Consider the following 15132-nt stretch of genomic DNA (forward strand, 5'->3'; position numbering starts at 1 on the left):
TGCAATGAGATATCAGAGATACATAGAACTATTGTTCTACAATATATAATCATTAGGGTACGGTTACCATATCTTCGTGGCACGAATTCCGGACGCTCGTTAGCGCCCGCTAGCTAATTTCAAAATGAGGTATGAGCACATTATCGATCAATATGTCGTTACACCAGCTACACACTATCGACTAGAGGTGGTCACGAATCGGTTCAAGAATATATGTGGTTGTGTAAGTTGTAACCAGGGCCGAAGCCACATGTTTTCATCCCCCTCCAGCCCAAATAAACACTGATCTTGGGCTCACCGTAAGGTAATCGATGCAACTCCTGGGGGCTTACTTTATGCATCTGGTCGTTAAATGATTTGAATGAATTCTGTCAATAATATTGGTTCTTCCATATATTACTATATAATTTTGATCCTCTCTCCGCCCGCATGATCAGAGTTAGCGGTAGAGCAGGTGGAGGGAGCGTAATTGTATATCGTCAAGTTATGTTCATGTCACACCGATAAGATTATTTCGGCCTAATGCTGATGCGCACGATTACATACTAATTGAACGTTAATGCTGAAGTAAACAAGTATTCCGGAGTGTCATACGTCGCATGCCCTTGAAAAGGCTGAGCATTAAACTCAGACTGAAGTGCATTTGATGCAGATTTATGGTAGGCCTACATCGGTATAGGTCGTATTATTAATTATTGTGACATAAAAATAGCAATATATTATCAATTATCGACTTCCTGTGGAGGTATATCGCACCACCGCAATGAATGGTATTGGATTGAGGATTTAACGCAGCACATTATCTTTCGAATCGGTCTAAAACGGTGGTCGGGAACTTATGGCTCTTTTGGGCATAAGATTTGGCTCTGCGAGATTTTTATTTTTGTGCTCATTATATATATTGCAGTAACTTTTTATTAAATCTTCAGCACGACCAGTATAATTATTTTTGTGGCAGTATAAACATCAGGGTTGTAATGACTCGAGTCCGACTCGAGTCACGATTTTCTTGTGACTCGACTTGACTCGAGTCATTTTTTCAAAATACGGAAATGACTCGACTCGACTCGAGTCAATCTGTGTATTGACTCGACTTGGACTCGAGTCATTGCGCATGACTCGAACCAAGTCATTGACTCGACGAGACTCACACGGCCAAGACCGACATTTCATTGTAATTCCGAAGCCAAAACACTATTGGGATTTCGTCTATTGGTACTGGTACTTGAAAATGCGACCAGAAACTGCTAAGAGTGAGGAAAATTGGTATATTGTAAATGTGAACCGTTCGATATCACCAAACAGAGCTATAAATAAGTGGATTTACCAAGACTGAGCAGTGAACACGATGACTTGGACTCGGACTCGAGTCATAATTCCATGACTCGGACTTGACCCTCTGCTCGCTGACTTGGACTCGGACTTGACTCGGTGGTGAATTGAAATGACTCGTCTTGACTCGAGTCAAAACTATAAAAGCGAGATTGGCTTGTGACTCGGAGCCTGGTGACTTGGTTACAACCCTGATAAACATGTCGTTGAGAGGTTGATACAGTGGCGTTTTCGGGGTTCGGGGCTCGGACCGCCTTTTCAAAATCCTCAAATTTAGGTTGCTGTCGCGCCGGCGACCAATATCACTCCCGAATTCGATGTACTCGCCCACGAAATCTTTGATTGCGCGATACGTTGATAGATCAAAGAGAGTAGGATACACGTGGCGGCCTGCATCACAATGATATTTTCAAATACACATTGTCTTCCTAATCTACAGCGAGCAATAACTATCGTTGAAGTGACATTGACTATTACAAATTCAAATCACACAAAACCCCATAGCTATCCACGTTCTTGGTTGATAGCGTAGCTTTAGTCGCTGTTAAAATGTATAGGGATGTAGGCGTGTGGCGCAACGTTATGTTACCGCCGAATACTTTCAGAATTGAGAAGTCCGATCGGAATCAGTGCGACAATTACATTCGATTAATATCAGTTAATATAAATTCTATGATATTTACGATGAATTGCGTGCCTCGATCACCTCTGTCACCACTCCTTTCACGCTTTATTTTCGAACAATAAATAGGCAAGTTGTATATTTTGGTAGCAAAAATGCTCAAAATGCTGTAGACAGGTGAGGAAAGGACGTAGCTTATTTTTATCCTTGATGTTTTGCGGCATATACACCGACTCATGATTAGGGCTGGGCATAATGATTCGAGTACTCGAATCTGAATCGAGTATTAATTTGGATGATTCGAGTCGAGTAGTAAAACATGATTTTTTCGAGTACTGAAATTATACGCTCCTCGCAACTGAAAGTTAATTTACTAACGAGAATTACAGTTTTGACACTATTTTCCACTGAGGAAGCCTGAAACCTTGATTGGCCGTGTCGCAGCATACGAGACATATCGCAAAGCTACGAACGTTACTGGAAATAACACATTTCCGAAGTCATGATCAACCCGCAACATTGTCAAGAAGTGCAATGAAATCGTTATGGTTGAAAAAATACCAAAGTATCTTTAATGTGATGGATAGCATGCGCAGTGGTGGCTTTTGGGGTAGGCGAGGTAGGCGGTCGCCTAGGGCCCCCCCTGGTTGATTTACGCGCTTTCGAGGCCCCCCCCTCCTCAGTTTACGCGCTTTTTTCAACTATCTCTCCGGTTTACGCGCTTTTTTTCAAGTATTACCATTTTCCGAATAACCGCGGAATCCTTGTATCCATAAAGAATCTTGGTATTGTACCGTAAAGAGGGGTCAAACATCAATCCACATTTTTTAGTAATCATTTTACGAATAAACACAAAAATCCATGCACCAATGTAGAATATGGTACCGTAAGCAATTGTCGATCATTAAATTCCTGCACTTGGTGCAAGAGCTCACTTCGATTTTATAATCTCTATCCATTTTGCCATTAGTTAAAGGGCCCCCTCCTACATTTACGCGAATGTTATCATTTTGCAGATAACTGCGAAAATACATGTACCCATGTAGAATATAATACCGTAAACAGTAGTCAACCCGCTAAAAGAGCTTACTTTGATTTTATAGGGGGGGGGCCTCCTACATTTATGCAAATTTTAGTTATCATTTTGCGAATAGCGGTGAAAATACATGTAGGCCTACTGCCTACATATGTAAAATATAGTACCGTAAGCAGTAGTCGATCATTAATTTCTGCAGTAGTTGCAAGAGCTCACTTTGATTTTATGATCTCTATCCATTTTGACCGTAGCTAAAGGGCACCCCTCCTACATTTACGCGAATGTTATCATTTTGCAAATAACTGTGAAAATACATGTACCCATGTAGAATATAATACCGTAAACAGTAGTCAATTATTAAATTTCTGCGCCCGCTAAATTGGCTTACTTTGATTTTATGAGGAGGGCCTTCCTTCTTCATTTATGCGATTTTTGGTTATCATTTTACGAATAACCGTGAAAATATATGTACCCATGTAGCATCTGGTACAGTAAACAGCAGTCGATCATTACATTTCTGCATCAGCTAAATAGCTTGCTTTGATTTTATGAGGCCCCCCCTACATTTATGCGAATTTTCGCTATCATTTTGCGAATAACCGTGAAAATATATTTACCGATGTCGAATATGGTACCGTAAACAGTCTATCATTAAATTTCTGCACCCGCTAAAAGAGCTTACTTTGAATTCATGTGGGCCCCCCCTCCCACATTTATGCGAATTTTCGTAATCATTTTGCGAATAACCGTGAAAATACATGCAGGCCTACAGATGTTGTAGAATATGGTACTATAAACGGTGTTCGATAATTGAATTTCTGTGCTTGTTAAAAGAGCTTACTTCTATTTTATGTCAATGAGGTCATATTATAACGTAATGAATTATTATTGAATATATACTTCCTAGTGGCAGCAGTGTATATTTCAGTGCATCAAAATTTTCCAGTATATGTTTGTGTGAGATTCTACTTGCTAGCTCTTGATGCCAGCTTTCATATGGTATGTTAATTTCTAATGAAGCGAGGCCACACTGAGCCTGAATATCCAAAATATCAAAGGAAATAGTCATTTGAAAAGCCAATGAAAGCATGTAGGCTATTATAGCCTATATATTGTTGTTTACTGAGCCATTCTCATGACTCAACATATTTGTTGTGAATTAGGCCTTTTCTGAATGGAAATCCATTCTCGGGGTTGTCATGATTTGTTCATTTCTTGTCTGGCAGCTTCCTAAGCACTCAAAGGTTATGCATTATGGTGCTTTAAGCTGTTTGCAGGAATCTTAGATTGCAACTTTTCTTCATTTTTTCAAGCAATTTTTGCAGCTTTTCGATTTTTCATGCAACTCACTTTTTACTGGAAATATTTGGTACTATATGTAAATAGATCGCTTGATTATTTCACTGTGGTTTGAATTTGAGGTCATTTCAGATTTGACGTACAATTATATTACCACTGGGTCAATTTTTTCAGGCAATTGATTTTGTCGAAGGCGATTACACTGAGTTTTGCGACAGTGCCTTGGATACGAATCGATTCGAGTATCTCATACCTTAATAATTTAAAGGAACTTATCCATAAATGTACCTTTTTAGTGTAACTTTAGTGAAAAATAAATGCAATTTTCCACGGATTTGACTGCAACCAAGATTTGCCCTAAGATCAGGTGTTGCATAAGACAATTTTGACCATTACATTCTTCAAATGGGCTACCATTTCAATATGAATATGACCCTGTAAACAGCATATTAAGTAAGGCGCACTCGTCAGTTGACAACGTACACTTCTACGATGAGTTTGGTCACTCATTTAAAAGTTATGTTGTAATTTGTTGCATCAGTAGCTCCTAATTACCGTACTCTAGTCAAGTATCTGCTACAATGCCGCGAGTACATGCTAAATGTAAGTCAGAATCTCAGAAAAGGAAGTGGTTGAAAGAAATTACAATGCAAATTTTGAACTGCTACACAAATATTTTAACAATTAATGTCAGCTCAGGAATGTTCTGCACAAATTGAGGATGATGCTGTTTTCCCGAACAACTATAATGCCTTATGTCTTGAATGATGTAACAGTGCTTTCAAATACGTATATGGTATTTGATTGTAGTGGTTTTTTGTCTATGCTATTTGTGGCTTTTTAGGTTTAATCCAACCAGGCAAGTTATTACAGACAAAAAGATATTCTCCATATCTTACAAATTTCTCATTAGTGAGTGGTATTTCGTGTGTGTAACAGTTTATTTACAAATTGCGCTGCTACTATAGTACCGTATGTACGTATACTTCAAAGTTTGTTGTTGTTGCCATTGTTACAATGCGAATGTCATGGTTTGTGATTTTGATTGTTGCATCATACTTTGCCTTTTTGGTTTTGCTTTTAAATCTGTTTAAATCCCTTTGGTGTGCCGTTAACTCTTGAAAAGTGGCACCCGAAAATTCTTCTAGTGCAGGAAATATTATATTACAATGGATGTTGTATTGAAAGCTATATTCTTACGGATCGTGCAACTAGCTCTTCACAGGTTATACCAGTGCTGATGTGTTCCTGTGGTATTACTGGTGTTGTACCATGTTGCCGCACATTTTGCTCTATGCCTAATCATGCAACAAAATCTTCTTGGTAGAAAAAAGATAGGCCCAATCCAGCACCTGGCTGAAACCTTGACGCGGTGTGCTGGCTTATTACTAATGTCAGCCGACAGCTTTCTGGATTTATTTTTATATGGTCTATTTGGCGTGCAGTTGCATTGGTATACTATTGTGTCATGCTACATCCCATAATTCTTCTAAATTGGTGGGTCTCGACACGCACTATAGTTCACTTGAGTCACTTGTTTTCAAATATGACAAGTAGTACTTTGGCATGTCATTATAATTATTTAATATGGTTACAGTTTTATCATGATGTACAGACAATGTACTACCGGAACAGTGCATACGAGGCGTACAACAATAAAAGTATCGTTCAGCGTTAGTAAGGGGGGTCTGGGGGGCGTAGCCCCCCAGAAGTTCCGATAATGTAGATAAGGGGGGCCCCCCCAGAAGTTTCGCCTAGGGCCCCCCTAATCGTAAGGCCACCACTGAGCATGCGTTATGTTCCTTGTAGTGGCATAAAAGGTACATATTTGAACTTTAACATAGTACATGTTGTTGTGACGTCATAATGAGTGATACTCGAATACTCGACTCGACTCGAAGCATAATACGTGATTCAGAATCGAATCACTCAGGTACTCGATTTTGCCCAGCCCTACTCATGATATACACAGACAGACACACACAAACGATCTGTGCATTGCATATACGTACAAGGTGCATATATATATCGTTGGGTCGTTGGGTCGTGCTCGCATCAACTCCAGGATTGAGAGTGCATTTTTACATGATGAGATCGAGAACAGCGTAAGAGAGATGAGTACCGTAACTCAACGTTGTGCCAAGCTTAAGCAGCAGGCAGTGCAGTTTTTATCTTATTTTGACCTGATACGGTTTTGTCGTTATATGGCCAAAATTGATGCACGTAAAGAGAATGAGAAGGTACGGCAGAATGAGCGTAACATCAGCTTGCTTCTCAGGACACGATACGGTACCAAGGCAGTCGCTGGTAGTAAGGTTATTACCAACTTATCGGACTATGAGCTGAGTGACACAGAAGAGTTGGTACTATCTCTTGGTCTTGATTTTTCTGTGCCACCGACAGAAATCAAGCGTGAGGAAGTCTTTGCTGAATTTGAGGTATTACTTGGACAATTGTCACATCATCACCAGAAATTTGATGATGAAAGCAGAGCAAAGGAACACAGTGAGTAAATTGTGACCCTTAAAGCCAAACTAAGTAGCTTAGCGCATGGTTTTTGTGGAACTCCAATCGACAGAAGTGATTTCACAATGACGTCCGATTGCTACAAGAGCATCAGATCCCTGAAATCGAATAAGTCAATTCATATAACCAAGCCTGATAAAGGATCTGGTGTAGTCATTTTGAATAAGTGTGACTACATTTTTAAAATGGATTTAATTCTCGGCGACAAGTCTAAATTTGAAATCATTGGCCCTGCGTGTGACAATGACAACACCTCCAAGATAGAAGCTCGTATTCAGCGTCTACTATTGACCCTCAAGAAGGCGGGAAAAATCTCTTCTGCTGAATACGACGATATCAGACCCACTGGCTCCATTCGACCACGTATGTATGGTCTTCCGAAGACCCATAAATCGAATGTACCCTTACGTCCGATACTATCGATGGTTGGATCAGCGTATCACAAAGTCGCGAAGTGGATTGCGAGATATCTTGAGCCGGTGAGTTTGTTCTATGGTGGTAACTGCATTCGTGACTCGTTCACATTTGCTGATACCATTCGTAATGTTGATCTCGATGAGTCCGGAATCTCTATGTGTTCGTTTGATATATCTAGTTTATTCACGAACGTGCCAGTTCAAGAGACTATAGAGATTTGTGCCAATGAACTCTATGGTGGTGTCCTTCCATCTACTCCAACGCCGTCAAATCCGCCGGTCTCCACCAAATGATCACCGAGCCCTCACGCATAACCGGAAAGTCAAGGACTTTGATCGACCACATATATACCAACTCGCGCGACATAAAAATCATTCCATTTGTCATTTCGGCAAAAATCAGTGACCACAACCATATTGGTTTTCTATCACAAGAGCAACAAAGGACACCCCCCGAAACATATCACCTCTGCAGACGACGAGAGATAGTGGACGAAGAAGCGCTCGATGATGCCGCATACAATCAATTTAAAACATCAGCCATCCCCCACATCTCGGTAAACAACTTTGACGAAAAATTTGTTGAGTTTATGTCTGCTATCAAATCACTGCTGGAACAATTTGTACCTCTACAGCGCCTTTCGAGAAGTCAAAGAAAATTGAAGCGAAATCCGTGGATGACCACAAAGCTGATTCAACTTATCCGTAAACGTAACCGGTGGCATAACCGAATAGACACCAAGAACTGCCCAGAACATGAACGAGAAAGATTTCGACGTTTCAGGAATCGCAACGTGCATCTCATTTCCAAGGCAAAAGCAAAGTACAATGAGAGATTTTTCAACAGACACATAAAGGACACTCGAAAAACATGGTCAGGACTTAACTCTCTCCTACATCGAAAAAAAGGCCATAAGTCTGTTTCGGAAATTGTGAATTCGGATACCGGAAACAAACTTTCAGACCCGGCGGCCATCGCGAATCACTTCAATGAATATTTTTGTAACGTAGGCCCAAATATTGCTTCTTCTATTACAAAACCTGTGTCGGCCAGGTCAAAGGTGAGATCGATATCCCAGTCAATTGTGCTTGAACCTACGACCAAATACGAAGTAGAAGTAGCCATCCACAAACTGAAATCGCACAAGGCCGACGGCTATGACCAAATCCCATCATGGTTTTTAAAAATGATAAGCCTGCATATCGGTCAATATACGGCCCATTTTTTCAACTTCATGATAGAAAATGGAGTCTACCCAAACTATCTAAAAAAAGCCAGAGTAGTCCCTGTACACAAAGCTGGGGATAGAACTAATGTCACCAACTACCGTCCGATATCCGTTCTCTCATGCATCGGGATTGTATTCGAAAAGTTGCTCCTCTCCCGCCTGTCCTCGTTCCTCGCCAAAATGTCTGTCATTTCCCCTCAACAATTTGGCTTCCGAAACAAACACCAAACCGCTCATGCCCTCCTAACAGTGGCCGAACAGTACTATGATGTCTCGGAGAAGCGAAATGTGGGATGCAGCATTTTTCTCGACCTAAAAAAAGCGTTTGACTGCGTAGATCATAAAATTCTCATCTCGAAATTGGCGCGTTACGGACTTCGGGGCCCACAACTTGAGCTCATGAAAAGTTACCTCACTGGACGCCAACAAATGGTTGAGATCTCAGACACCTTGTCCTCTCCTCACCCGGTGACCTGTGGTGTGCCCCAGGGCTCAGTACTTGGACCGGTCCTTTTCACCTTATATGTCAACGACATTTTTGAAACCTCCTCATTGAACACCACACTGTTCGCTGATGATACTCACCTCCTTTCTTCCGCATCTTCGACGGCAGAGCTGGATGCCCTGACTGGTGACCAAATGCCCAAAGTCCATGAGTGGACGGCCCAGAACAACCTTTGCATAAACGCCTCGAAATCGCAATTGCTGACAGTAAATTCAAAAAATAACCTAACCGTTAATATCGCTGGTCAGCCCGTTTCCAACACAGACAATGCCAAATATCTCGGAGTTTTACTGGACTCGAACATGTCCTGGAAGAGTCATATTCATTCCCCAGAAACTAAATTATCACCGAAGTGCGGCCTGTTCTACAGCCTTGGGCGCTTCATGCCAGCATGGGTTCTTCTGATACTCTTTAAATCCTTAATCCAATCGAAGTTACATTATGGCATCCTCTGTTGGGGGGCTGCCAGTAAAACTGCACTCAAGCCACTGCAGAAACTACAGCATAAAGTACTCCGAATCATAGCTAGGGCCCCAAAGGGGCCTGGCTGCCCATCCAATAAGTCGCTGCTGAAGAGATTCGGCGTCCTAAACATAGAAGATATGCAGAAACTAGAAATCGCCAAGTTGATGTATCAGTTTCACTGCGGTCGTTGTCCCGAATATTTCAATGACTTCTTTACCTCTGAATCACGACCACGGACCACGACTGACCTATCGATCTCGCTTCCCATGACATGCCGCCCTATTTCTTGTCACATTCTTTTTCTATATTATCTTCTTTACTTTCATTCAGTGTGCATGCCTCCTCTTTACATCGCCTAGGCCAGCGGTTCCCAACCTTTTTGGTGCCGTGACCCTTTTATAACATTTGCCAAGTTGCGGTGACCCCAAGGATAAAATTAGTTAAGTTGATCCTCCTTCACTGCACTTTTGGAGCCTCCTTCACTGCACTTTTGGAGCTAACTAGTAGGCTACTAGGCTATATATTAAATTTGACTTCTAAATAAATGAACAACACAACAAATCAACTTATCAACACAACAATTTGTTCAGTGAGAAGGCTGTGCTTGCTTCTTTTTAGCCAGATCTGAAATCCTTGGAGCAGTCTTTGCAAGAGCACAACGCAGATCATCTCCTGCATCAAGTCTGCTCCTGTATTTAGATTTGTTAACCAACAAGCTTGAAAAGCCTGTTTCACAAAGGTATGTTGTTGGAAAAGGAAGAATCAGGCGCAATGCGATCTCAGACAGAACGGGATATGACTGCAAACTCTTGATCCAAAATTTGGTAATTGACAATGAAGAAAAATCAGATTTTGCTGCATCACTGGTAATGAGTTCAATGAACTCCTCTTGTGCATTCTCAGGAACATCTTCAACTCTGATGGTGAATGGGCTTCTAGCAAGTGCAAATGGTGTGTCAGGTAAATTAGGAAAATATCTTGAAATTTCTTCTTCAAGAATTTTGAAGTGTTCTTTGACAGAAAGTATTGTTCTATTCATTGTTTCCTGTTCAATATCATTTTCCTCAAAGAAAGCAGATAAGTTCGGCAACATGTAAATTCTATTTTCATCCAATTTTTTTTTGTCAAAGTTGAAGTTTCAACTTGAATGCTCGGATCTTTTCTGACAAATCTAGGCATGTTGCATTTGGTCCTTGGAGAGACAAATTTAACTCATTTCAGATTGCAAAGATGTCAACCAAGTAAGCAATTTTGTGAAGTTGGTTTTTGTCGCCGAAAAGTGCTTCAAACTGTGGTTTAGATTTTTGATTAAAAAATGTTTTCAATTCATCACGAAGATCAAAAACACGTTTCAAAATTTTGCCTCTGGACAACCATCTCACACTAGTGTGAAATAACAGTACATTATTGGATGCATCCAACTCACTGCAAACTTTTGAAAATAGGCGGCTGTTTAAAGCACTAGCTTTTACAAAATTCACGACACTTACAACGCTTTTCATTGTATCTTGGAATTCTTGTGAATTCGATGGCTTTCGGTGATGCATTGATTACCAAACGTTGAAATCCAGACCTACATCCCAGCATTGCTGGAGTACCGTCTGTGCAAACACCACAAACATTTTCCCAAGGAATGCCATGATTTTGCAGAAATGATCCAACTGTGTCAAAGACATCGCGTGCAGTAGTTGTCGTTTCAAGTGGTTTGCAAAAAAGAAACTCATCTTTGAAATCACCTTCATAATTGTACCTCACGTAAACCAGTAACTGAGAACAGTTTGCCACATCTGTTGATTCATCAAGCTGGATACTAAATATTCCAAGTGGAGCTGATTTCATTTCCTGGATTACTTGCTCCATAATATCAGCAGACATGTCGTCTATTCTTCTACTGACGGTGTTATTAGACAAGGATATTGTATTCAGTTTGTTAACATATTCAGCTAAAAGCATAACTCGAACAACGTCTTTGGTTGCTGGCAGCAGCAACTCCTCGGCAATGGTGTGAGGTTTCTTGGCTTTGGCGATTCTGAGAGCCACCAAATATGAAGCTTCAATGGCTGCCACATTTTGCTGTTGGTACTTGCCGCCAGAATCCAGCCTGTTTTTTTTGACACAATCAGCTTTGTTCTTAAAATACTGGACATCCTTGCCCGCAAAGTTTGGATGCTTAGCGTCAAAATGGCGTTTCATTTTGTTGGGCTTCATCGATTCGGCTGACATAATTGTGTTGCAAATGACACATTGTGGTTGTTCAATTCCTGCGTCAACTATGAAAGTAAATCCATACTTCAAAAATTCCTCACAATATTTTCTTTTCCTAGGCCTAATACTTGTCTCTCATATCATCATGGGAAATCTGAAATTTTACAAAATAGCTAGCTAGCTATCGTAGGCTACCTATGGTTGATGCCGGGAATTCAATAGTAAGCCTACACTGGCTTGCCTAGGCTATCAACTGTGATACACTTTATTTCTGTCAGTAACTCTCGGAACCCACTTACAGCACAAACTTATCAAGATGCATGACTGAAACGAGCTATTACACTACATACTATATATACAACTGTATTTCACGTAGTCTCGACGAGCGGCTTGCGCTGAGCAAGCTAGGCTGTTCATGACCAATCATTATTATGAAGCTGCAAGGGCTTCCACTGACGTGGGATCGAGCGCATCAACACCTGAACCAATCCGGCATTTTAACGGTAATTTTGTAAGTACGTGCAAAAACGATACTCACATTCGACATCGGAGTACTCAGACTCAGTCTCAATATCACTTGGCAAATCCGTTACAATGGAAACCTCGGCCATTACTGACTAGCTAGAATAAAAACTGCGAGAACACAAACAGCCGCTGTGACCGGTGTTGATAATATGTGTCATTCACTTGACGTCACAATGCACATTCTGCCTTTTCTGTAAACATGCCAATATTGGAACTTTCAGTCAAAATTACGGCAATTTCCGATTGAGTTGAAACACGGAAAGTCGGTAATTTCGTCATGAAAAAAATTCTGAACATGATTCCGCAAAGTTGTCATGAAGATGCAGTTGACCTTTAAGAGTTAACTTTCTAAATTTCTAAACTAATGAAATTCTAAACTTTTCAGAAGGCCTCAGGTGACCCCAGGCAAATTGTCAGGCGACCCCAGTTGGGGTCGCGACCCACAGGTTGGGAACCGCTGGCCTAGGCCAAGATGGGTGTCAGATTCCATAGACTACTCCCTGTCGCTTCGACATCTTCCTGTCTTTTCATTGTATCGCATTTTTGTGGTGTATTGAACTGATAAAATTGCTAATAAACCAATGATGATGATGATGTCCTCCATTCTCAAGGTCTTCTTTTGTTAAATTAATGCGATTGATCACTTGTGATGTCGAATTTAGTTTCAATAACACCATATACACAGATTGATGGTGTTGCTATGGTAGGCTTACCATACGTCCTCTTTTAAGAGGATTTGTCCTCTTTTTTGACTTTTTTGAAAGTGTCCTCGGAGCCTCCGAGGACACTTTCAAAAAAGTCAAAACAGAGGACAAAATCTCAAAAAAGAGGACAAAAGGGCGTCCTCCGACTCGGAGGACGCCCTTTTGTCCTCTTTTTTGAGATTTTGTCCTCTTTTTTGAACATTTAGGTCAGATTTTGAGCAAATTGCGAGCGACATGCCGCAAATTAGCACAGACGGGACGCTCCGGCAGATATATCGGAGTGAAAAACGGTGAATTTAGCTCTGAGGGAAAAGATGACCTTATTTTTTTTTTAGTCAACTGATCACGAAGTGGGAAAAATTTATCGGTTTTTGAGAATTCTTCTCCGGTTTTGCAAGTCTGAAATTTCTGAAAAAGTGTCCTCTTTTTACATTTCCAAAATATGGTAAAGCCTATGCTATGGGATCGCCGCTTGGTCCCATTCTGGCTAACATTTTTGTGGGGTATTACGAAAAACGGTTATTCGAAGATATTGATCGACCATTAATGTATCAAAGATATGTTGATGACACCTTCGCTATATTTGAGAATGAATCCCAGTGTGATTTGTTTCTGAGCAAATTGAATGGTCTTCACCCATCACTGAAATTCACCATGGAAAAAGAGGTTAATAATTCATTAGCATTCCTTGATGTTGTAGTGGAAAAGACGGGTGCTAATTTTGTTACATCAGTTTACTGTAAGCCTACATTCAGTGGGCAATACATTTCGTGGGATTCTTTCTGTCCAGTAAAACGTAAAGTAAATTTGATAAGAACTCTGGTGATTTGTAGTAAAGTCAAACTTGATTCTGAATTGGAGAACATTCGGTCAATCTTTCAGTCGAATGGTTATCCTGATCATATCATTAAAATGACCATAGATCGTAAACTCAAAGATTTCAGAAAAGTTAAACCGTTTGGACCTAGAAAATGTCCTGTTTATTTGCATCTTCCTTGGATTGGGAAAGTGTCCAACAGGTTTGAAAAACAAATTAAATCGTCAGTGAGGCATTGTTTTTCACAAGTAGAACCTCAGATAATCTTCATGACGAAATCTCTGATGCCTGCAACGCAAAAGGATGTGCTACCTGCGACAAATCAAAGCAACATAATATATGAATACACGTGCCGATGTGACAGTCGGTATGTAGGTCGCACGTCTCAGCGCTTGCAGCAACGAATTCGCCAGCATGTCCCACGGCAAATTAGAATAACTAATGTTTCTCCAACTCCTTGATCGCAGTCTGTTGACACACTGCCTGATTATGATCAAGTTACTGCTTGTAATTCGGCTATTGGACAGCATCTCTTATCCCATCCAGAATGTGCTGATCATTACAATGACAGTCAATTTTCTATACTTGCTCGTGGCCGTTCTCTTTTTCATTTAAAGGTCCTGGAATCTACGATCATAAAGCTACGAAAGCCGATTCTCTGTCGCCAGAAGGAACGCCTCTACACTCTTGGAATATTTCATTAATGTTATGCGTTGTGTTTTCGGTTATTTATAACCGAATATGTACTCGTTAACGTTTGTTTTGTACCGTTACTACCGTATCTTGCCCGTCTACTAGTTGTTTGTTTTTGTTATTATTACGTCATACAGACAAAATAGTTCGTACATTTCGAATTTGATTCACCCCATCACTAACGTTCGCTACTGATGAGAGTTAGTCGAAAAGCTTTTAGCGAATAAATTAACAATATGGAGTTATTGTTTCGCGTTATTTTTCATCTGAACAAGTCACACACAATGTACAATGCGATAAGACTCAATGCGATGTCACGAACAGATAGGAGCTAGGAGGATGTCGAACGACACGTATCAGTAACAATCCTTTACTCTAACATCCACCTCGGCCTAGAGTGTCCGATGTCGCAGTTCTTTTTGATGTTGATCTTTTAGAAGCCGCGGTCCTTTCTACTAGTTCTTTCCATTCCTAGTGAGTGCTTTCTTTCGTCGGGTCTCTTTTCTGGGCTTTTTTTGGTCGCCGTAAGAACGGCGGGGAAGTGGAGCCCAGATAAACCTACGACGGGAATCGAACCGAGTCCGTCGGATTGGTGGGCGCTTATCGTTACCACTACGCTATCTACTCCGCTATATTACCGTGCATATAACCGGCTTTTGTAAGTCTTGTACCAGCCCTCCACGCTATCCCAGTAATGCATGAGCGCCAAGCAGGGAAGTCATGGATACCAGTGTTTCTAATCCGGTCTTTGGTCTGAC

At 40.8% G+C, this 15132-nt stretch overlaps 1 protein-coding gene and 1 long non-coding RNA gene across 2 annotated transcripts in view; one reads left to right on the plus strand and one right to left on the minus strand.

The window, feature by feature from the left end:
• Positions 1-4284: 4284 nt before the first annotated feature.
• Positions 4285-15132, minus strand: part of LOC145445123 (uncharacterized) — a 45019-nt gene continuing 34171 nt past the window's right edge. Inside the window, exon 2 of the long non-coding RNA XR_013916892.1 lies at positions 4285-5652. This is a non-coding gene — a long non-coding RNA (uncharacterized LOC145445123). The remainder of the gene's footprint in view (positions 5653-15132) is intronic.
• On the plus strand, positions 6866-14473 carry LOC145445116 (uncharacterized). The gene is made up of 2 exons (XM_080323256.1): positions 6866-7294; positions 14299-14473. Exons 1-2 carry the CDS (start codon positions 6881-6883, stop codon positions 14383-14385), a joined length of 501 nt encoding a protein of 166 aa, XP_080179382.1. The 5' UTR covers positions 6866-6880; the 3' UTR covers positions 14386-14473.

Source organism: Botryllus schlosseri, chromosome 8 (assembly GCF_051294905.1).
Source record: "Botryllus schlosseri isolate E-star chromosome 8, Bs_hap1, whole genome shotgun sequence".
In the NCBI taxonomy this organism is placed as follows: Eukaryota; Metazoa; Chordata; class Ascidiacea; order Stolidobranchia; family Styelidae; genus Botryllus; species Botryllus schlosseri.